Here is a 25,493-nt window from a genome sequence, read left to right on the forward strand (position 1 = left end):
TATGGATAAATAAGTTTAAGAATGAATAATAGCCAGAATAGCAACCTAGACTCAGGGGTAGATATAACATAGTAAATTCTAAAATCAGCACACTCCAATCCGTCTGATATGTTACGTTTCGTATTGTATTTGTGGATGTCCATCATTAATTTCGTATGATATGTTACGAATTACAATTGTATGATATGTTGCGAATTACAATTCGTTTGATATGTTGCGAATTGCAATTCGGACAATATATATAGAAATTTGCAAAACCTACAATATGTTACGAATTCCAATTTGTTGTGGCTAACATTAGCTAGGTTGCCAACGTTAGCGAAGCTAAGGGTTAGGAGATAGGTTAGGGGAAGGGTTAACTAATATGCTAAATCATTTTAAAGTAGTAAGTGGTTGTTAAAATGTAAAAATGTTAACCTTCGTGTTATACGCCTACCAACTACTCTACTTTCGTTTTTGCCTTAAGTAACCTTCTGTCTTATGTAAACATACCAAACGTAACATATCATACTAATAAACTTTGATTTAATTTGAGTGTTCCGGATTTACATTTCCTATGTTACGTCTAGTGTATGAGACCAAGCTGAGAGTAGTGGAGTTTCACTGTGAAGCTAATATTGCATTAGAGCTGCTGTTTTTTTCCTAATGAGTAGGATTGCATTGTGATTAATTCATACAACTATCCCACCGTGCATTAAATGACACCGATGTTCAAAAAACATGGTTTCATATTTATTGATAACTAATATTGAAAGGTGATATGATGCAATCTATCTAGATTAGAAGGCCTAGGCTACTTCATCCTAATGTAAACTAAATGCATTGGACACAAAACAAATACTGGCATGTGATAAAGGATAATATGTCCAATATGATTATAAAAATGCATATCAAACAAGAATATATAATGGAATTAATACAGCATTGTAATAATATTGATGCCTTTCTCTCTCCTTGCAGGGGATTGGACAGATGAACTGCAGTTACCGGATGCCCAGGCCTCAACACCAGAAACACATGGAGACATCACCACTTGTAATTCTGAATAACTCTTAACATTTTTATTGGTTTTCCTTTATCTGTGCATGAGTCCTTAAAACATAGTCCATTGTACAAAATTAGTAATTCCCAAGTGAGGGACATCTCAAGGAGATTAACCTCCAACATTCATAAACTTATTCATTACATGAGGGCAATTTAGACATGACAGCCACGTATGTTTTTATACACAGGCCAGTAGTTTACATATTTGGTTCCAGCCCTTCACTAACACCTAATTCAACTAATTGTGGTCTATATTGAATACTTGCACACAGTGCAATCCCCTGGGACAGAAATAATTTCATAAATTAAAATGTCCTGAGAAATCTGCATGATAACATTGTGATGTTGCATAATCCTGAATAATATCCTGTAATATCATGATTATCCTGGTGGCTGGGAGGTTCACAACAAGTTCTTTACATCTTCAGGGTGAGATGTCCTTCAACCTGGAACACGATCAGCTGCCCGCTTTAGTCCCTGAAAACAAATGGGTAAAAACTGTTTGCTACATTTCTTCAGCTGGCTAGCAAATTCACCAATTCATAATTTAAAAACTGTCTGGGTTTTCACAATTTACACATTGCTGAATCTATGATTTGTTGTTCATCTCTAAACAGCAAATAAGCAGGATGAGATCGCTTGCTAGCTAGCTAGCTTGATAAAGGGCTGATGAACACCATTTACTCAAGGTTTGAATTCACATTTAGTATGAAAGTAAAACATTTTAGCATAACTTAGTGAATAAATAAATAAAAGTTATTCCTTATTTTTCTGGAAAATGTTATCCCAAGCAGTCCACCATTAATTCAGAAAAAAATGTTTTGCCTGGACCGCAAGGTGTTATGGGAGAGCTTTCCCGGCGAGGCATACATGGGATTGGAAAATGACAATTTGGACATTCTGCCTAGAAATGTTGCCTCAAAAGGCAGCATCTGTATTACAGCCAGCTGATGTCTCATTAAACCATCAATTGCAACCATTATTGGTCTCCTCATTACCACTCCCTAAAAGATGCTGCAACCATTGTCTTTCAAGATATGTTCGCCCTCTGTTCATCACAACAACCTAGTCCTTTTTGAGTCCCTAGTCATAGACTGTTCTCTCTGCTACTGCATGGCAAGCGATATCAGTGCCAAGTCTAGGTCCAAAAGGCCTCTTAACAGCTTCTACCCTCAAGCCATAAGACTCCTGAACAGCTAATCAAATGGCTACCATGACTATTTGCATTGCCCCCCCCTGTTTATTATCTATGCAAAGTCACTTTAACTCTACCTACATGCACATATTACCCCAATTACCTCGACTAACCTGTGCCCCCTGTATATAGCCTCGCTACTGTTTTTTTACTGCTGCTCTTTTAATATTTTTTTATTTATCTATTTTTTTACTTAATACTTATTTTTCTTAAAACTGCATTGTTGGTTAAGGGCTTGTAAGTAAACATTTCACTGTAAGGTCTACACCTGTTGTATTTGGCACATGTGACAAATAACATTTGATTTGAACAGACTAAGGGCGATTTATCTATTTGACAAGCATTGTCAGGGTTGGGGAGTGACGGATTACATGTAAATAAAAAATAGTAACTGTAATCCGTTATGATACCAGCAAAAATATTGTAAACAGATTACAGAAACTTTTGAAAAACTAGATGTTTAGTTCAATGATTACTTTTACATTCAGAAAAATAAACTTTGACACTTCTCTGTTTTTTTAATGACATTCAAATCATCATTGAAAATAGGCGCAAGTTAAAGTTTCTCCACCTGAGAGAGTCTGACCACAAGTCAGAGACCACAATGATGACACACCCAAATGGGTTTGATGGATTGTGGGAAAAGAGCAGAAATAGGCTTTTGTAGGCTACAGTCCAAGTTATGTCTTCCAATGCTGCGACTGCTGTTGACATCCAAAGATTATCCAACTTGAATAAAAGCTTGGAGGTCAGGATGACAGCAGTGTTGTAGTCTATGGCGATACGGAATTCACTTATTATTGATATCTACATAGCACATTGATGTGAATCACACTGCTGCTCTCTCATTTTGCTATTTGCGCCTTACAGATTGTGTTTGATGTAGATGGCTGTTCACAAATCTAAATGTGTATTTGAACCCAATTATGGTTGAATTCAACAAGTTTAAGCTGCCTATCGATCTATATTATTTGTAGCCGTCTATTTACCACCACTGACTGATGCTGGCACTAAGACCACACTCGACCAACTCTATAAGGCCATAAGCAAACAAGAAAATGCTCATCCAGAAGAGGCGCTCCTAGTGGCCGGGGACTTTAATGCAGGCAAACTTAAATCAGTTCTCCCGCATTTTTACAAGCATGTCACATGTGCAACCAAAGGGAAAAAAACTTGAGACCACCTTTACTTCACACACAGAGATGCATACAAAGCTCTCAATACGGAAGTGGTCGGATAACACGGATGCTACGCTACAGGACTGTTTTGCTAGCACAGAATGGAATATGTTCTGGGGTTAATCTAATGGCATTGAGTAGTATACCACCTCAGTCATCAGCTTCATCAATAAGTGCATCGACGACGTTGTCCCCACAGAGATCGTACGTACATATCCCAACCAGAAGCCATGGATTACAGGCAACATCCGCATCGAGCTAAAGGCTAGAGCTGCCGCTTTCAAGGAGCGGGACACTAATCCGGACGATTATAATAAATCTTGCTATGCCCTCAAATGAACATCAAACAAGCAAATTGTCAATACAGGATTAAGATTGAATCCTACTACATCAGCTCTGACGCTCGTCAGATGTGGCAGGGCATAAAAACTATTACCGACTACATTTACATTTTACATTTAATTTACTACAAAGGGAAACCCATACCCGAGCTGCCCGGTGACACTAAACGCCTTTTATGCTCGCTTCAATGCAAGCATGCACGAGAGCACCAGCTGTTCTGGATGACTGTGTGATAACCGATGTTAACCGATCTGAGCAAGACCTTTAAAATGGTCAACATTCACAAAGCCCCGGGGCCAGACAGATTACCTGGACGTGTACTCAAAGCATACGTGGACTAACTGGCTAGTGTCTTCACTGACATTTTCAACCACTCCCTGACCAAGTCTGTAATACCTACATGTTTCAAACAGACCACCATAGTCCCTGTCCCAAGGAAGCGAAGGTAACCTGACTAAATTTTTACCGCCCCGTAGCACTCACGTCGGTAGCCAAGAAGTGCTCTGAAAGGCTGGTTATGGCTCACATCAACTGCATCCTCCCGGATACCCTACAACCAGGGCTGCCCAACCCTCTTCCTGGAGATCTACTGTCCTGTAGGTTTTCAGTCCAGCCCTAATTTAGCATATCTGATTCAGCTAGTTAAGGTCTTGTGATCAGCTAAATAGTTGAAGCCTAGTGGAGACCAATATCTATCTTGTGTTATTAAGCTATATAAAACGACAATTGTTGATAAAACGACAAGGTTATGATAACATACATGCTACAGCCCTGGCTTAGAAGATGATTTATTGGGAGAAAGCATGCACTAAACCTGGGCATCGATCCTGTTTTACTATAAGAGAAGGAATGGAGAAATTATTAGATGAAAGCTTTCTCAGTCTCATGAAGTAGCCTGAGAGCTGTTAGTGAAGAGTTTTGGTGATGTGAAATCACCAACATTACTAATAATAACTTTAGAGCTGGAAGTTGCATCCAGATTGTGCCTGACACTATCAACACACACAATCTCACACACACACACACACACACATGCACATGCCTACATGCATTGTGTGTTACCTCTCCATCATTGTATAAAGCAGACACTCTCCACCTCGTCTCCTCTCCAGCCTCGCATCAGGGGCTTTTGTGTGCGATGAATAGAGTCACAAGTAGGAGGTATTTTATTTTCAAAAGAGAGCACTCTTAGCATTGCTCATTGTGTTTCTAAAGCCTGTGTTGTGAGGGACGGAGGTATAGCTGAGGAGAGTGGAGAGCGATGGAGATGGAAAGAGTGAGATAAATAGATAAATAGTGAGTGTGTGCAGAGTTCTCACAATTTCTCCCTGTACATCAAAGCAGTACAGCAATTAATGCGCTATAGGCCATAAGTATGTACAGTATTTTGATTGATTTCAATCTGACTGCATAAGAAATCTATAGAGCATACAGTGGCTTGCGAAAGTATTCACCCCCTTTTTGGCATTCTTCCTATTTTGTTGCCTTACAACCTGGAACCAAAATAGATTTTTTGAAGGTTTGTATCATTTGATTTACACAACATGCCTACCACTTTGATAATGCAAAATATTTTTTATTGTGAAACAAACGAGAAATAAGACAAAAAACAGAACTTGAGCGTGTATAACTATTCCCTCCCAAAGTAAATACTTTGTAGAGCCACCTTTTTCAGCAATTACAGCTGCAAGTCTCTTGGGGTATGTCTCCATAAGCTTGGTACATCTTGCCACTGGGATTTTTGCCCATTCTCCAAGGCAAACCCGCTCCAGCTCCTTCAATTTGGATGAGTTCCGCTTGTGCACAGCAATCTTTAAGTTATACCACAGATTCTCAATTAGATTGAGGTCTGGGCTTTGACTAGGCCATTCCAAGACATTTAAATGTTTCCCCTTAAACCACTTGAGTGTTGCTTTAGCAGTATGCTTAGGGTCATTGTCCTGCTGGAAGGTGAACCTCCGTCCCAGGCTCAAATCTCTGGAAGACTGAAACAGGTTTCACTCAAGACTTTTTCTGTATTTAGCGCCATCCATCATTCTTTCAATTCTGACCAGTTTCCCAGTCCCTGTCGATAAAAAACATCCCCACAGCATGATGCTGCCACTACCATGCTTCACTGTAGGGATGGTATTCTCGGGGTGATGAGAGGTGTTTGGTTTTCACCAGACATAGCGTTTTCCTTGATGGCCAATAAGCTACATTTTAGTCTCATCTGACCAGAGTACCTTCTTCCACATGTTTGGGGAGTCTCCCACATGCCTTTTGGCGAACACCAAACATGTTAGCTTATTTTTTTCTGGCCACTCTTCTGAAAAGCCCAGCTCTGTGAAGTGTACTGCTTAAAGTGGTCCTATGGACAGATACTCCAGTCTCCGCTGTGGAGCTTTGCAGCTCCTTCAGGGTTATTTTTGGTCTCTTTGTTGCCTCTCTGATTAATGCCCTCCTTGCCTGGTCCGTCAGTTTTGGTGGGCGGCCCTCTCTTGGCAGGTTAGTTGTGGTGCCATATTCTTTCAATTTTTTAATAATGGATTTGATGGTGCTCCATGGGATGTTCAAAGTTTCTGATCTTTTTTTATAACCCAAACCCTGATCTGTTTGGAGAGCTCCTTGGTCTTAATTTGCTTGGGTGTGCCCCTTGCTTAGTGGTGTTGCAGACTCAGTGGCCTTTCAGAACAGGTGTATATATACTGAGATCATGTGACTGATCATGTGACACTTAGATTGCACACAGGTGGACTTTATTTAACTAATTATGTCACTTCTGAAGGTAATTGGTTACACCAGGTCTTATTTAGGGGCTTCATAGCAAAGGGGCGGAATACATATGCACGGACCATTTTTCATTTTTTCATTTTTTGAAACAAAGTTATTTTTTAAATTTCACTTCACCAGTTTGGACTATTTCGTGTATGTCCATTACATGAAATTCGAATAAAAATCCATTTAAATTACAGGTTGTAATACAACAGAATAGGAAAATCGGCAAAGAGGGTGAATTTTTTTGCAAGGCACTGTATTTGAACATTGTACATTAGGGAGTTTGAGTAATGTTTGATTCAGCAGAAAATTGGCTCAGAGTTTTGGATGGAGAATGATGATTCTGAAACCTTGAGCTTTTCTTCGATCAGGAGCACTTGCGTCCTTCTCTTTTTCCATCTCTGTTTCTTCTACACTCTTAGATAAAAAAGTTGCTAAGTAGAACCATACAGGGTTCTTCGGTTTGTCACCTTGGGGAACCCTTTTTGGTGCTGGGTAGAATCATTTGCGGAGGGTTCTATGTAGAACCCTCTTTATAGGGCTCTTCAAATAACCCCCTGTATATGGTTCTACTTAGAACCGTCTATAAGGGTTCTACCAAGAACCATTTTATCATCTAAAGGTTCTTCCTAGAACTGTCTATGAAGATTTCTATCAAGAACCCTTATCTTTGGAGGGTTCTTCATAGAACCCTCAATGAACAGTTCCACCAACCTTATTAGCCTTTCAAATGTAATTATTTATGACAATAAATTATACTGTAAGGCCTTTCTTTGAGGGCCTAGTTAAACCCTAACCCAGGGGTGTTAGGAATCTTCTGGTTTACAGGCCACATCAGGCCTGCAAGCTACATTATTCTGGCCTCCAAAGTGATGTGTAATTCCTTTTGGAATCCAGCCAGAGATAGGATATCCAACAAGTGGAATTGTTAATCACCCGCAACCTGCATTCAGTACGACTGCCAGGGTAGGGAAGATTGAATACTGAGACTACCTCAATCATCTAAACTGAAACGACCATCTAACTAACGGGTGCAATAAATCCAATTACTAACAGATTGGATTAGTCTTTGCGTAGCGTCAAATTAATCAACCAATCAATGCAAAAACACATATATTACAGTATAACAAACTATTTAGAAAATCTCCCTGCAATAGAGCATGTTGGGAAATATTATATATGGTTATATGTAAAACCCTTCTTGCCTTCCAAAGAATCCTTCTTGACTTTCAAAGAACCCTATCTTTCAAAAACGGTTATTTGGATGTTAAAGGTTCTAGGTAGAACCCTTTGCCTTACAAAGAACCCGTGTCTTCTAAAAAGGGTTATTCTGATCAAAAACGTTCTTGGTAAGAACCCTATCCCTCCTCAAAGAACCATTTTGGAAACCTTTTTATCTAAAACTGTATTTCTCCCGCTATGTATCAATATCTCTCTCCTCTCCTCTCTATATGTCTCTCCTTCCATTTCTCATTCATCCCCCCTGTCCCCTTGTCTCTCTCCATCTCCCCCTCTCAATTTATCTCTGACCAGACAGCAGTCCCTCTCTCCCTCCACACAGACCCAGCTGATCACCACCAGTCCAGACACTGAGTTACTTTCTGAAACCATATTGATTCTTCTTTTTGATTTGACACGGTGTTATAACAGACGCAGGGTGCACTGTGCTGGAAGAGAGCAGCCCAGGAACTGACCTGCTTTGAGATGAGAGAGAGAGAGTAACATTTATTTTGTACCTCTCAGTTCAACCAAGATGCATGAACAGGAGAACAAACTAGGTTGTACATTACAAACGCTCTTAGAGGACAATGGACGTGGAAGAAATGCTTCTTTATTATTAACTATCGACCTGATTTGAGAGATATTGTGACTCTGAAAGAGAGACGAGAGAGAGAGAAAAGGAGAGGGACAGCCATTGAGAGAGAAGAAGAAGAAGCTAGAAGTGTTTGCGATGCTGTTTGGTATTCTCTGCCCAAGACAGATTCTGATCTTTCATGCCAATACCACAATGTTACAGATGACGCAGTAGGTAAATGTTTTCTGTCTGTCTTGTCCATCTCTGTCTGTCGGCCAAAACATCCCACTCATTCTTGGTCTTTGTGTGCTTGAATCTTTATTATAGGAAATGACTTTACTAAACTGCAGTATAGTATTGTATTACTGTGGCTTTACTTTCATTATACAACTGTGAGCCACAACAAGTGTGAAACATAAAAAACACTTGTTTGTTTCACATTTGCTTTTGGGCTCATTGTGTAATTGTATTTGGGGTATATTGTAATTAGAATCAAGTCAATGGCCCCGCTAATTGGCCAGAAACTATTTAGCATGGGCTGATGGTAATTACCTCATTGGAACATCACTGCTCCCTCTAGCTTCATCAAGGTTTGGGTGGAACCAGACGATGGAAGAGATGGAATGCATTATCCCGAAATCTGTAGATTTTTTTACGTTTGTTGACGAGCTATATCTGTGAATTTTGTGAATTTGTCGCTATAAAGTATTGTCATGTGTTGACCTGAAAAATAATAATTTCCACGTGAATGATCAGTAAAGGTAGCTATTGTTCTGTAACATATCGCATTGCTAAGTCAATGGCCAAACCCCGCTCAGTATTAGATGCCCACACAACCTTATATTGACTCCAGATTCCATCTCTCTCCAAACAACGTGGCTCACTGGGTCAAGAAAAATAATGGAATAATCTGATCAGGGTTTAGTGAGTAGGTGGTCTTGTCATATCAATTAAAGCTCTGACTAACCCCTCTGCATAGTTTCACTCTCTCTGGGAGACCCCGTGTTTTACCTTCTTTGAAATTAAACCCCCTTTTTTAACCATTGATTTTTCTTTATTTTCCAGTGCAAATTGCCCAAGATTTGGACAATGGGTATAATTTGGGCTCATTGTGTAATTGTATTTGGGGTATATTGTAATTAGAATCAAGTCAATGTACTAAATTGTTGTTGTTTTGTTATTTTTCCTCTGCTGTTTATTCTCTTGCAGAGAGGCTTGTCCAGCTGTGTACTTTTATATGAGAACGTGAAGTGCTTTTTTATTACAGTCAATTCAATTGGTCTTTCAGCTGCTCAATTGGCAAAACATCTTCATCCGCATCCAGCGAGACCCAGACTGTGATTACAGCTTAGACTGTAAAACTTATTTATGTTTCACCATAGAGTAGAAGGCAGCACTCACTGGCCAAACACCAAACACTGCTGCTTATGTGGAGCTCAGCTCAATAGCCTCTTAGCTCTCTCTAAGGAGGAGAACAGTGGAAGAGTTTGTTTCCTCTCCCTCTCAAGCCTACTAATCCTGCTGCATTGTCTGTGTTTGCTAGCAGGCTGCTCTCTCTGCCTTTTGTTGTGGTTGTCAAATCAGTTTCTCTCTCCCACCTCTGTGTGTCTCTCTCTCCGGCTGCCACTAGAGAACCAGGAAGTAAAGAGAGAAAGAGAGAAAAAAATACCCTGCAGCTGAGGAAAACAAGGAAGTGAATACAGCCAGGGCCTGAGCTTCAACTGTGAAGTGAAAGGTAGCAAGTTAGAGCACAGAGAGCAGGGCAGCTGTGCTAAGGAAGTGCTAGCTAGCTAACGTCATCACTGGCTGTGCTCTCCGCAGCAGAGAGAGAAACAAAGAGTGACAGAAAGCGAACAAAACTACAGAGCCTGCCTCACAGATATACCAGTGAGTACACATTGGGAACCGAGCTTCACACGGGTAGGCCCCATAGGGGGGGAGAGAGAGAGTGTGTGTGTGTGTCGGTGTGTGAAAGAGTCAGAGAAATGGAGATAGCAGAGTGGAGAAGAGAATTGAAGAGTAGGGAGAGTTTTATGTGCAGTGAGGCCCAGTTGGTGGTTGTTTGTGTCAGAAAGGAGAGAGAATAGCCGAGCTGTGCTCAGGAGAGGTAGGCCCCCACGGAGCGAGAGAGGAAAAGAGAGAGAGCACAAAACATAGTTTTGTATGCAGCTCAGGCCCTGCTGTGTGTGTCAGGCAGGCAGCGTGGGTAGCCTCCATTCTTAAAATGCTCTCCCGTAGAGTGAAATAAAGGAAAGGGGGAGGGAGAGGAGAGAAAAACAAAATGATTGAAGCATGAAATGGTCTGTCCCTAATGCTGGACAGAAAGAGGAGGAGCTTGGAGAGAAAGAGAGTGTGTATGCATTAGATAATGCAGGTATGCACTCTCACCAGTTGCATTAGATAATGCAGGTTTGCACTCTCACCAGTTGTGTGTGTATCTACAGTGTGTGTATGTGGGTAATAGTATGCAAACAAAGAGGGGTGTGTTTGCAGACAAAAGCAGTAAACTTTGGCAGGTACAGTACCTTTGAAAGGGATGTGTTTTGTTTTTCCTCTGACAGTAGTCCCTACAACTTGTTACTCTTGCTTAGGTCAAGTAAGTAGCTATTTATATACCCTGTCCTCTACCACTCATCTCTCCCACAGGGTGTCCTTCACTTACCCCCCTACTCACCCTACTCAGACCCACTACAATGACAGACCAAGGGGAACCCTGGAGAGGAAGTGGAGGACCTGATGAGGACGAGCTACCGCAGATGGATGGGTCATGTGATGCGTGTGAGCCTGACGAGGCCCAGCCGGCGACCCAGGTGTGTCACACCTGCAGCTTCGCCTTCTGCCCTGCCCACGCCGAGAAACACGCCTGCAGCACACGACACCAGCTAATGCCCTACGGCCAGGAAGTGTTGCAGCCCCAGTCCCAGTCCCAACGGCTGGGCAGGGACAGACACACAAGGGAGGGGGCAGGGGAGGAAAGGGTACAGGGAATGAGGCCTGCGACAGAGCCAGGGGTGGTGGAAAATGCGGCATGCGGTGGGGCTGGGATACAAGAGAACGGTGTGTGTGGAGGAGAGAGAGACCAGGGGAAGGGGAAGGTTGATGATGAAGATGGCGATGAAGAGGCAGTGGCGGCTCTAGAGGGGGTTAGTAAGAGGGACACAGTGACAGTGGAGAGGCTGCGCTGTAAGGAGCACGGCCAGGAGGGCACTCTCTATTGCAAGGCTGACGAGAAGGTCATCTGTGTGGTGTGTGCCGTGCAGGGGGAGCACCGTGAACATGAGATCATCACCCTGCGCGAGGCCTACGTCTGGCAGAAGGTGAGTTGCACATCCTTCACGCATTCAGTGTCTTCAGAAAGTATTCTTAACACTTGACTTATTCAACATTATGTTGAATTCAAAATGAATATTAAAAAAATCTCACCCATCTACACACAATAACCCATAATGATGAAGAGAAAAGATGTTTTTAGATTTTAAAAAAAAGTTAGTGAAATTGAAATGCAGAAATATCTCTTTTACGTAAGTATTCACACCCCTTCGCTATGACACAGCATATTGAGCTCAGGTGCATCCAATTTCCTTTAATCATCATGATTAAAGGAAATGTCACGTTCTGACCTTAGCTTCTTTTTATGTCTTTGTGTTAGGTTGGTCAGGGCGTGAGTTGGGGTGGGTAGTCTATGTTCTGTGTTCTATGTTGTTGTATTTCTATGTCTGGCCTGATATGGTTCTCAATCAGAGGCAGCTGTCGATCGTTGTCTCTGATTGAGAATCATATTTAGGTACCCTGTTTTCCCCATTTTGGTTGTGGGTGGTTGTTTCCTGGGTTTGTGTTTGTGTCACCATTCAGGACTGTTTCGGTTTTCGTTTTCATTCACTTTGTTATTTTTGTATTTTGTAGTGTTCAGTTTATTATTAAAATATGACGAACACTTACCACGCTGCATATTGGTCCGATCCTTCATACTCCTCAGACGAAGAGGACGAGAATCGTTACACTTGAGACGTCACTACAACTTGATTGGAGTCCACCTGTGGCCAATTATATATCACTAACATTGAGTGGCTGCTGCCGACATACTGACTCAAATCTCTAGCCATTTTAATAATTAAACATTTATTACATCCAATTTATCACTAGTCACTTTAAACAATGCCACTTTATATAATGTTACATACCCTACATTACTCATCTCACATGTATATACTGTACTCTATACCATCTACTGCATCTTGCCTATGCCGCACAGCCATCAGTCATCCTGATTTTATTCGATATAGGTGTTAAAGACATCATAATGTTGTTATTTTAAACCGAGTTATATCAGTTTATATCAGTATATTGCGATTTTCGGATATTTCTTTGTGCTGCGTTATAGTGAGTTGGGCACGTCTGGGCCACATGGCTAATGTTTACTGCTAATTCCAAAGTTGAAGGCGGCAATCTACAACCGAGCAACGATTCTTTTGGACAAAGGACAACTTGCCCAAGATTCTGATGAAAGCTCATCAAAAAGTAAGATCTATTTTTGATGTTAATTCGTTGTTCTGTTGAAAAATGTAAAACTGTAACGGTGTTCCTCCTCCTCTTCATCCGAAGAGGAGGAGCATGGATTGAACCAAGGCGCAGCGTTTTGAAATGACATAATTTTAATTAAACAAGACGGGAAAAACACGAAACGAAACCACTTGAAATAATTAACAAAATAACAAAACGAATGTAGACAAACCTGAACATACGAGCTCACATAAAACACGAAGAACGCACAACAGGAAAAATGACTACATAAAACGAAGAACGCACGAACAGGTACTGACTACAAACAAAACGAACTCACGATACAGTCCCGTATGGTGCAACAAACACTGACACAGGAGACAACCACCCACAACGACACTGTGAAACAACCTACCTTAATATGACTCTCAATTAGAGGAAACGCCAAACACCTGCCTCTAATTAAGAGCCATACCAGGCAACCCTTAAACCAACATAGAAACAGAAAACATAGACTGCCCACCCAAACTCACGTCCTGACCAACTAACACAGAAAACTAACAGAAAACAGGTCAGGAACGTGACAAAAACTCCTATTCCGCCATTAATTTTGGTGCGGTCTCGCATTAACGCACGCTGTATGTCGTAGTAACGTTAATTTAAAAAAAATCGAACACAGCGGTTGCATTAAGAACTAATGTATCTTTCATTTGCTGTCCAACCTGTATTTTTTAGTGAAGTTTATGATTAGTTATTGATTAGATTAGGTGCCTCTCCCAAGATTTCTCCCGACATTTTGTTGGCAGCTTGGCTACTATTCTCATTGTATAGCCACGATTTGTGCCGCTAAATATGCACATTTTCGAACAAACTCTATATGTATTGTGTAATATGATGTTATAGGACTGTCAGCTGAAGAAGTTTGAGAAGGTTAGTGAAAAAATTAATATCTTTTGCTGGTTTATTCGTTATCGCTATTATTGGCTTGAATCAATGCTGTTGTGTGGTTGGCTATTGTAGTAAGCTAATATAATGCTATATTGTGTTTTCACTGTAAAACACTTAAAAAATCTGAAATTGGCTGGATTCACAAGATCTTTGTCTTTCATTTGCTGTACGCTGTGTATTTTTCATAAATGTTTTATGATGAGTATTTAGGTAATTCACGTTGGTCTCTGTAGTTATTCTAGTTGCTTTGGTGAGAGTTGTGATGGTGGCTGCAATGTAAAACTATGATTTATATATGAAATATGCACATTTTTCTAACAAAACATATGCTATACAATAAATATGTTATCAGACTGTCATCTGATGAAGTTGTTTCTTGGTTAGTGACTATTTATATCTTTATTTGGTCGAAATTGTGATAGCTACCTATGCAGGAAAAAAATGGTGGAGAAAAAAAAGTTGTGTCTTTTGCTATCGTGGTTAGCTAATAGAAATACATATTGTGTCTTCCCTGTAAAACATTTAAAAAATCAGAAATGATGGCTGGATTCACAAGATGTGTATCTTTCATTTGGTGTCTTGGACTTGTGATTTAATGATATTTAGATGCTAGTATTTACTTGTGACGCTATGCTAGGCTATGCTAGTCAGCTTTTTTACTGATGGGGGTGCTCCCGGATCTGGGATTGTGATGAAGTAGAAGTTAACCTCTCTAGGGTACGTGAGACGGGAGCGTCCCACCTCTTCAACAGCCAGTGAAACTGCAGGGTGCCAAATTCAAACATACATGTATTTTACACCATTTTAAAGATACACTTTTTGTAAATCCAGACACAGTGTCCGATTTCATAAAGGCTTTATGACAAAAGCAAACCTAACGATTATGTTAGGTGAGTGCCTATTCATAGAATAACACAGCCATTTTTCCAGCCAAAGAGAGGTTTCACAAAAAGCAGAAATATAGATAAAATGAATCACTAACCTTTGATGATCTTCATCAGATGACACTCATAGGACTTCATGTTACACAATACATGTACGTTTTGTTCGGTAAAGTTCATATTTATATCCAAAAATCTGAGTTTACATTGGCGCCTTACGTTCAGAAGTTCCAAAACGTTCCAAAACGTTCCAAAACGAGCCACATCAATTCACAGGAATACTCATAATAAACATTGCTAAAAGATATAACTGTTATACATGGAATTTTGTGGAGATTTTCAAAAAAGCTTTACGGAAAGAGCAAAAACCATGCAATAATCTGAGGTCGGCGCTCAGAGCCCAATCAAGACACAAATATAGCCGCCATATTATGCAGTCAACAAAAGTCATAAATAGCATTATACATCTTCACTTACCTTTTTTTTATTTTTATTTTACTGTTATTTTACCAGGTAAGTTGACTGAGAACACGTTCTCATTTGCAGCAACGACCTGGGGAATAGTTACAGGGGAGAGGAGGGGGATGAATGAGCCAATTGTAAACTGGGGATTATTAGGTGACCATGATGGTTTGAGGGCCAGATTGGGAATTTGCTGATCTTCGTCAGAATGCACTCCCAGGACTCCCACTTCCACAAGAAATGTTCGTTTTGTTCGGTAATGTCCATCATTTATGTCCAAATAGTTACTTTTGTTAGCGCGTTTGGTAAACAAATCCAAAGTCACGAAGCGCATTCACTAAAAGCAGACGAAATGTCAATAAGTTCTGTAACAGACAGTAGAAACATGTCAAACGATGTATTGAATCAATCTTTAGGATGTTTTGAACATAAATCTTAAATAATGTTCCAACCGGAGAATTCCTTTGTCATCAGAAAAGCAAATGGAACGGGAGTAAACTCTCATGTGAACGTGCATGGTCAGCTCGTGGCTACTGGCAGACCTCTGACTCATTCCTCTCTGCTTCGGCCCCACTTCACAGTAGAGGCATCAGACAAGGTTCTAAAGACTGTTGACATCTAGTGGAAGCCTTAGGAAGTGCAACATTACCAATATCCCACTGTATCTTCAATAGGAGCTGAGTTGAAAATCGACCAACCTCAGATTTCCCACTTCCTGGTTGGATTTATTCTCAGGTTTTCACCTGCCATATGAGTTCTGTTATACTCACAGACATAATTTAAACAGTTTTAGAAACTTCAGAGTGTTTTCTATCCAAATATACTAATAATATGCATATATTAGCAACTGGGACTGAGTAGCAGGCAGTTTACTCTGGGCACGCTTTTCATCCAAACGTGAAAATGCTGCCCCCTATCCCAAACAATTTTTAACAATGAAAAATAGATTTTATTTGAGTTTCTTCAAAGTAGCCACCCTTTGCCTTGATGACAGCTTGGCATTCTCTCAACCAGCTTCATGAATATGCATATTCTAGCTTTTATGGCTTTGTAGCAGGCCGTTTACTCTGGGCATGCTTTTCATCCGGACGTGAAAATACTGCCCCCTACCCCAAAGAAGTTAATGCCAGTGGCAGGTCATTGGTAAAAATAGGAAAGAGTAGAAGGCCTAGAGAGCTGCCCTGCAGCACACCACACTTTACATGTTTGACAATAAGGAAGCTTCCATTAAAGAAAACCCTCTGAATCCACGATATAGTAGAGGTTGAAAAGCCATACCACGTCATTTTTCTCGACAACAGGTTATGGTCAATAATATCAAAGGCTGTACTGAAATCTAGCAGTACAGCTCCCACAATCTTCTTATTATAAATGTATTTGAACCAATCATCAGTCATTTGTGTCAGTGCAGTACATGTTGAATGTCCTTCTCTATAAGCATGCTGAAAGTCTGTTGTTAATTTGTTTATAGAGAAATATTATTGTATTTGGTCAAACACAATGTTTTCCAACAGTTTATAGGTCTGCTGTTAGAAACAGTAAAGGCAGCTTTACCACTCTTGGGTAGCGAAATTACTCTTGCTTCCCTCCAGGCCTGAGGACAAAAACGTTCCTCTAGATTAAAGAAATGACCGATAGGAGTAGCTAGAGTCAGCTACCATCCTCAATAGCTTTTCATCTAAATTGTCAATGCCAGGAGGTTTGTCATTATTGATTGATAAGAAAACATTTTTCCACCTCTCCCACACTAACATTATAAAATTCAAACTTGCAATGCTTTTCTTTCATTATTCATTTTTTTATGCATGAGTACGATGGCTCACTGTTCATTGTTGGCATTTCCTGCCTAAGTTTGCCCACTTTATCAATTAAATAATAGTTAAAAAAATTGGCAACATCAAATGCTATTGTGATCAATAAGCCATGTGATTCAATGAAAGGTGGAGTTGAATGTCTTCCTCCCCATAGTTTTAATTGAAGATTTTTTTATGTCATTTATCTTGGCTTCATAATACAGTTTCTTCTTCTTTTTGTTGAGTTTAGCCTTCATTTCTCAAGTTGCAGTAAGTCAGCCAGTCTTATTAGCCACTCCTTTCAACTATACAGTTTTTCATTTCCTCATCAATCCATGGAGTCTTAACAGTTCTGAAAGTCAGTTTCTTAAAAGGTGCATGTTTATCAATAATTTGAAGAAGCAATTTCATAAATTCATCAAGTGCAGTGTCTTGATGCTCCTGATTAATCACATCAGACCAACAAATATTTTTAACATCATCCACATAAAAGTCTCAGCAAAATCTTTTGTGTGATCTCTTATACTGTAGACTATTTTATGCCCAGCTTTTGGAACTTTGGCTTTCCTAGATATAACCACTATTGTGATCACTGCATCCAATGGGTATGACTATAGCTTTGGAACAAAGTTATAAAGTATTAGTAAAAATGTGTGGATGATCTTGTTCCTGTAGTGTTTGTAAACACCCTGGTAGGTTGATTAATAACCTGAACCAGATTACAGGAAATGGTTACAGTAAGGAGCTTCCTCTTGAGTGGACAGCTTGATGAAAACCAGTCAGTATTCAGGTCCCCAAGAAAGTAGACCTCTCTGTTTACATCACATACACTATCAAGTATTTCACACATATTATTTAGATACTGACTGTTTGCACTTGGTGGCCTATAGCAACACCCCAAAAGAAAGGGCTTTAGATGTGCCAAGTGAAGTTGCAACCAAAATACTTAAACACTTTACATGAGATCTTCTCTACGCATTAGAAGCATATGGCTCTGAATACATACAGCAATATTCTTGTTTTGCTACTGCTGTATTATCTAATTAATTATCTAAGTGAGTCTCAGAAATAGCTAATATATTAATGTTATCTGATGTTAGCCAGTTATTGATTTCATTAACCTTATTTCTAAGGCTACATATATTCATAAGGGCTATTTTCAGCCCTTTCCTGGGTAGCTGATCAGAAATAGACATAATATGGAAAAGAGTGTTCAACAGGAAGTGACGTGTTGTGCAGTGCATGGATATGAATACTTTCTGAAGGCGCTAACATAGATATAAGCAGTCCCACCGTTTATAACATAGACATGAGCACAGTCCCACCATGTATGACATAGATATAAGCACATTCCCACCGTATATAACATATCAGCATAGTGATGGCATAACAAATGAAAACAAAAGAGTTCTAAACTTACATTCCATTGTAAAGGGAGTGAGATACTAAGCCACCTCTGTCCTTGAGTAGCTGAACTGCAAAGGTATTCTTCATGGTGAGAGAGCATACAGCACAGTGACACAGCCTGTATGTGACTCATTCTGTGCCCTCTACTGTATATGATCTACATAACATCACAATACATCCCCTACAGTATAGGAGAAACGATACAATCAATATTGTTTATGTATCTGTAATGTCAAATGATAGTAGTACACTAATAGAGCTGAGGAATCTCAAATGATAGTAGTACACTAATAGAGCGGAGGAATCTCAAATTATAGTAGTACACTAATAGAGCTGAGGAATCTCAAATGATAGTAGTACACTAATAGAGCGGAGGAATCTCAAATGATAGTAGTACACTAATAGAGCTGAGGAATCTCAAATGATAGTAGTACACTAATAGAGCTGAGTAATATCAAATGATAGTAGTACACTAATAGAGCTGAGTAATATCAAATGATAGTAGTACACTAATAGAGCTGAATAATATCAAATGATAGTAGTACACTAATAGAGCTGAGTAATATCAAATGATAGTAGTACACTAATATAGCTGAGTAATATCAAATGATAGTAGTACACTAATAGAGCTGAGGAATCTCAAATGATAGTATTGCACTAATAGAGCTGAGGCACTTATACAGCACCTCAAGTCAACACACTAGGGCTTTAGAAGAGTAGAGCAGAGTATCTCCGTATGTTTAACACATAATGATGTCATGTATTAATAATAATAATTAAAAAATAATAATAATGTATGCCGTCATGGGACAGCTACAATGACATCATGACAAATTCTCCCAATTATCCAGCCCTATTAATAATGTGTTTGGAATATATTCCCGTGTCTGTTTGGCTAGGAATCAATTCCTTCCTGCGTCATGGCTTCCTTTCCAGATGGCTTTTTAATGCAGAAGTTGTACAGCCCGTCCCCTCCTGTCCCGTGACTCACCGACTAACTAACTGCTCTCTGTGGGCAGAGGAGATATCATGGAGCGAGAATGACACATCATCATCTTGACTACGGAGGGAGTAGAGATGACATTAGCAACGTGAATGTCCCACCCACCTGAGGATCTGTCTTTTTCTGCCATCTATTTCCTGCGTTTAAGTTATGCAAAATCCACTTGTCACGTCTTGCTGGATTGATTGCTTTCATTTCACTCCTGCGACTCTTTCATACTCTTGCTTGTCTGTCGTTTTTTCCCATTAATGTTCCAACCGCGGACATTTTTGTAATGACCTGTCTCAAACAACCCAGTAATGGCTTAAATGGGCTCAATGGAATACATAGGCCGTGTCCGAATAACTTTATTTTATTTAACTTTATTTCAACAGGGTGCCCTGCATTTTACAATTGACACATTCTACAGAATACAAGCGACAGTTAAAATACAAAAATATACAAAATACAATCATAGATATCATCTACATCTCTCAGCTACCAGGTCTTCTATCAATATTCTAAACTGTCTGAGCGGCACCAGAACATCCCATTTCAATGAGATCTGCATATTTTTCCAGCAGTTGGGCACATAAAAAAAACGGATCTACCCAATTCAGTGCAGACCCGAGGAACCTCAATAGTTAACCAACCCTGCAAACATGTTTTGTAACTCATGTATTCATACTTCAACAACAAAGTGAGGGATGTTGGAAGCTTGTGCAGTAGAGCTTTGTGAATAAAGAGGGAGTAATGAAGTGACCTAGATGATTTTATAATGAGGACCAGCCAACCTTTTGATACAGGATGCAGTGATGCGTATTTAAACTGTCACCAGTGATAAAGCGAAGGGTGGGTAGACGGCATACAAAGGTTTAAGAGTAGTGGCTGCTGCAATCCGATAAATGGAATCACCATAGACAAGAACGGGCAGTAAGGTTGACTGTACCATCTGCTTCCTGCTATTTAGGGAGAGGCAAGATCTATTCAAAAAAAAGAAGCCCACTTTAAATCTTAGCTTTTTAACTAGCTTATCTGTATGTTTTTTAAACATTAGGTCTTGTCAATCCAAATACCTAGATATTTGTAGTCGGGAACCTGATCAATGGGAGAACCATCCAATTAATAAATAGGTAGTCCATTTGAAACGTCCTTTTGAGAACTATGGAGAACAACGTGTATTTAGTCTTGCCTGCATTATGTACAAGTGCTCTTGCTCTCCCTCTCTGGTGCTTGAGGGTGCCAGGCTGCCCTTCATTACGCACACCTGTCACCATCATTAAGCGCTGTAGCGCTCATTGGACTCACCTGGACTCCTTCCCTTTGTTGATTGCCCCGTCTATAACTGTCTGCTCCCCCATTTGTTCCCTGTGTCAGCATTAATGTAGTTGTGTGTTCATGTCCAGACGCTGTCCTGTCCTGTTCCATGTCTGTTGCTATTAAATGCTCACTCCCTGTACCTGCTTCTCGTCTACCAACAAGTATTAAACCAACCAGAGCTTTCTGTAAGGTAATAAGGTCAGATTGCAGCTCTAACATAGCCTGGTCAACAGTTGGGGCAATGATATACATAACAGTGTCATTTGCATACAGATGAATATTACAAGTTTTAGCAAATAGACCAATATTATTTATATACGTTGTAAAGGGAGCAGGTCCCAGTACCGACCCCTGCGGTACACTTTTTGTAATATCCAGGCAACTAGATGTAACACCATCAGAGATCACACATTGAGTCCTTTCTAACAGATCATTTTCAAACCACTTTCAAGAAGCCTGATCCAGGCCTATATCAGTCAACTTTTTAATGTGAGGGTCAATGGTATCGAAGGCCTTGGAAAGGTCTACAACTAAGGCAGCTGTAATGAGTGCGTACTGGCGGCAGAGAAGTCAGGCGCAGGAGAGAAAAGACTGTTACAACGGCGCAGTTTAATAATAAAAATCACCGTGAACAAAAACAATAAATATATACAATGGGACAACAACCTTCGCACGCCAGACATGACGTGCCCAAACTCTTACAATAAACAATTCCGGACAAGGACATGAGGGAAACAAAGGGTTAAATACACAACATGTAATTATGGAATTGGAACCAGGTGTGTGGGAAGCCAAAACAAATGGAAAATGAAAGGTGGATCGGCGATGGCTAGAAGGCCGGCGACGCCGACCGCCGAACGCCGCCCGAACAAGGAGAGGGACCGACTTTAGCGAAACTCGTGACAGCAGCACAATTATTTTTATGATCCAAGCAATTTAACACGTCATCTAAAACAAGTGTAGCAGCTGAAACTGTGCTATGTCCAGGTCTAACACCAGATTGGTGCACATTACAAATAGAGTGAGAAGTAAAATCATGTCTTAGCTAGTCAGGGAAAGTTAGTCATGGATTCTAAACTTTGTAAATGCAAGATCATTTGTAAATTGGACGGTAGTTATCTAAGTCAGAAGGATCAGCAGTATGACGATAATTTATGATTGGTGTTGATAAATCAATGTCTCAGCACATCCTTGAAATACAGGGTCCAGACACCAAGATCATTTGGATGGACCCCATCCTTTCTGTAAAACATCTGTTTCCAAAAGGTGTCAACAGAGCTACAGTAGACTCGTAGCCAGTATTGTAGTGCCAGCAACCTGCTGAATCTGCCATGACTCAGATAATTGGATGTTTATTGGAGTCTTTCAGTTCCAATCAGTTCCAATCCAGTACCAGACATTCCAAGCTAGCCATCCTAATGTAATTAAATCCCACATGGATTATGACAGCGACAGCCCCCATGTCCTGGAGAAAAATGGTAGAAAGCAGCCTAGTAATGTCCTGTACCCGAGCCCCAGGACAACGAAATGTTTTTGCCAAAGGAACCGAGATGTTTCTCACCATAGAGCTGCCGATTACAACGTAAAAAACCCCATGTGGCTGACTGAGGAGCCAGTGTGTCAGACACCCTCGAGGTCCGGTGATCCGAGTCCAAGGATTGTTAGGTTAGATTACTTGTTGGTTATTACTGCATTGTCGGAACTAGAAGCACAAGCATTTCGCTACACTCGCATTAACGTCTGCTAACCATGTGTATGTGACAAATAACATAATAATTTGATTTGAAGGAAGAATCCGATGCAGAATCGCCCTGGGAAGGAGTCAGGATAGCTGGAACATCCAAAGCCAGGAGGGCAAAGCTGTTCAACAACTGGATTCAACAACTAGCCTTCCCTAAGCCAAAGAAGCCCCGCTGACCACAGGCTGCTTCCCTCCATTAGCTCTACGGCAGGTGGCCCGCTTCCATGGTTGGGGAGTAGGAATGGTGACAGTAACATTCACTAAATCATTCACTGCCCTTGACCAGCACAAAAATATCCTGTGGCGTTCTGCATTAGCATCGAACAGCCCCCGTGATATTGAACTTTTCAGGGAAGTTAGGAAAAAAAATACACAGGCAGTTAGGAAAGCTATGGCAAGCTTTTTCAAGCAGAAATTTGCATCCTGTAGCACAAACTCAAAAAAGTTCGGGGACACTGTAAAGTCCATGGAGAATAAGAGCACCTCTTCCCAGCTGCCTACTGCACTGAGGCTAGGAAACACTATTACCACCAATAAATCCACAAAATTTGAGAATTTCAATAAGCATTTTTCTATGGCTGACCATGCTTTCCACCTGGCTACCCCTACCCCGGTCTACAGCCCTGCGCTCCCCACAGCAACTCGCCCAAGCCTCCCCCACTTCTCCTTCACCCAAATCCAGATAGCTGATATTCTGAAAGAGCTGCAAAATCTGAACCCCTACAAATCAGCCGGGCTAGACAATCTAGACCCTCTCTTTCTAAAATGATCTGCCGAAATTTTTGCAACCCCTATTACTAGCCTGTTCAACCTCTCTTTCGTATCGTCTGAGATTCCCAAAGATTGGAAAGCTGCCGTGGTCATCCCCCTCTTCAAAGGGGGAGACACAATCTGCTACACACCTATATCTATTCTACACTGCCTTTCTAAGGTCTTTGAAAGCCAAGTTAACAAACAGATTACCAACCATTTCGAATCTCACCGTACATTCTCCCCTCTGCAATCTAGTTTCAGAGCTGGTCATGGGTGCACCTCAGCCACGCTCAAGGTCATAACCACCATCAATAAGAGACATTACTGTGCAGCCATATTCATCGACCTGGCTAAGGCTTTCGACTCTGTCAATCACAACATCACAACATTCATTTCGACTCATTCAATCACAACATTCTTCTTATTGGCAGACTCAACAGCCTTGGTTTCTCAAATGATTGCCTCACCTGGTTCACCAACTACTTCTCCGATAGAGTTCAGTATGTCAAATTGGAGGGCCTGTTGTCCGAACCTCTGGCAGTCTCTATGGGGGTGCCACAGGGTTCAATTCTCGGGTTAACTCTTTTCTCTGTATACATCAATGATGTTGCTCTCGCTGCTGGTGATTCTTTGATCCACCTCAACGCAGACAACACCATTCTGTATACCTCTGGCCCTTATTTGGACACTGTGTTAACTAACCTCCAGATGAGCTTCAATGCCATCAACTCTCCTTCCGTGGCCTCCAACTGCTGTTAAATGCAACTAAAACTAAATGCATGTTCTTCAATCAATCGCTGCCCGCACCTGCCCGCCTGTCCAGCATCATCACTCTGGACGGTTCTGACTTAGAATATGTGGACAACTACAAATACCTAGGTGTCTGGTTAGACTGTAAACTCTCCTTCCAGACTCACATTAAACAACTCCAATCCAAAATTAAATCTAGAATCGGCTTCCTATTTCACTCATGCTGCCAAACATACCCTCGTAAAACTGACCATCCTACCGATCCTCGACTTCGGCGATGTCATTACAAAATATCCTCCAACAGCAAATTGGATGCAGTCTATCACAGTGCCATCTGTTTTGTCACCAAAGCCCCATATACTACCCACCACTGCGACCTGTATGCTCTCGTTGGCTGGCCATCGCTTCATACTCGTCGCCAAACCCACTGGCTCCAGGTCATCTACAAGTCTCTGCTAGGTAAAGCCCCGTCTTATCTCATCTCACTCGTCACTATAGCAGCACCCACCCGTAGCACGCGCTCCAGCAGGTATATCTCACTGGTCACCCCCAAAGCCAATTCAAATCAAGTTTATTTTATATAGCCCTTCGTACATCAGCTAATATCTCGAAGTGCTGTACAGAAACCCAGCCTAAAACCCCAAACAGCAAGCAATGCAGGTGTAGAAGCACAATTCTTCCTTTGGCCGCTTCTCCTTCCAGTTCTCTGCTGCCAATGACTGGAACGAACTCCAAAAATGTCTGAAGCTGGAGACTCTTACCTCCCTCACCAGCTTTAAGCACAAGCTGGCATGCTCCTGTCTGGCGGAAGGCTCTAGCGGCTCCTGTCTGGCGGACGGCTCTGAAGGCTCATGGCAGACGGGCGGCTTTGCAGGCTCAGTACAGACGGGCGGCTTTGAAGGCTCAGTACAGACGGGCAGTTCATGCGGCGCTTGGCAGACGGACAGTTCAGACGGCGTTGGGCAGACGGACAGTTCAGACGGCGTTGGGCAGACGGGCAGTTCAGACGGCGTTGGGCAGACGGGCAGTTCAGGCGCCGTAGGGCAGACGGGCAGTTCAGGCGCCGTAGGGCAGACGGGCAGTTCAGGCGCCGTTGGGCAGACGGCAGACTCTGGCCGGCTGAGACGCACTGTAGGCCTGGTGCGTGGTGCCGGAACTGGAGGTACCGGGCTAAAGATACGCACCTTCAGGCTAGTGCGGGGAAAAACAACAGGGCACACTGGACTCTCAAAGCGTACTATAGGCCTGGTGCGTGGTACCGGCACTGGTGGTACCGGGCTGAGGGCACGCACATCAGGGCGAGTACGGGGAGAAGGAACAGTGCGTACAGGGCTCTGGAGACGCACATGAGGCTTGGTGCGTGGTGCCGGAACTGGTGGTACCGGACTGGAGACACGCACCTCAAGGCTAGTGCGGGTAGCAGGAACAGGGCACACTAAGTTCTCAAGGCGCACTATAGGACTGGTGCGAGGTACCGGGTCTGGTGGTACCGGGCTGAGGGCACGCACCTCAGGACGGGTGCGGGGAGAAGGATCAGTGCGTACAGGGCTCTGGAGACGCACATGAGGCTTGGTGCGTGGTGTCAGCACTGGTGGTACTGGGCTGGGGACACGCACCACAGGGCTAGTGCGAGGAGCAGTAACAG

General features: G+C 41.5%; 1 protein-coding gene across 12 annotated transcripts in view; it reads left to right on the forward strand.

Moving 5' to 3' along the window:
* Positions 1–1,493: 1,493 nt before the first annotated feature.
* LOC129862183 (tripartite motif-containing protein 44-like) overlaps positions 1,494–25,493 on the forward strand; it is a 115,921-nt gene continuing 91,921 nt past the window's right edge. For 3 of the 12 annotated variants that reach the window (XR_008760731.1, XR_008760732.1, XM_055933585.1), the window contains exons 1-2: positions 1,494–1,535; positions 10,958–11,628. Coding sequence is in view for 10 of the 12 variants with exons in the window: in XM_055933585.1 (XP_055789560.1) it covers positions 1,532–1,535; positions 10,958–11,628 (675 nt within the window). In the remaining 2 variants the exon portion in view is untranslated. Of the gene's footprint in view, positions 1,536–8,068; positions 8,546–9,954; positions 10,232–10,957; positions 11,629–25,493 lie in introns of those variants that run through there. The other 9 variants (XM_055933592.1, XM_055933593.1, XM_055933584.1 and 6 more) reach the window with 8 other exon arrangements.

This window comes from Salvelinus fontinalis, chromosome 9, assembly GCF_029448725.1.
Source record: "Salvelinus fontinalis isolate EN_2023a chromosome 9, ASM2944872v1, whole genome shotgun sequence".
Lineage (NCBI taxonomy): Eukaryota > Metazoa > Chordata > Actinopteri > Salmoniformes > Salmonidae > Salvelinus > Salvelinus fontinalis.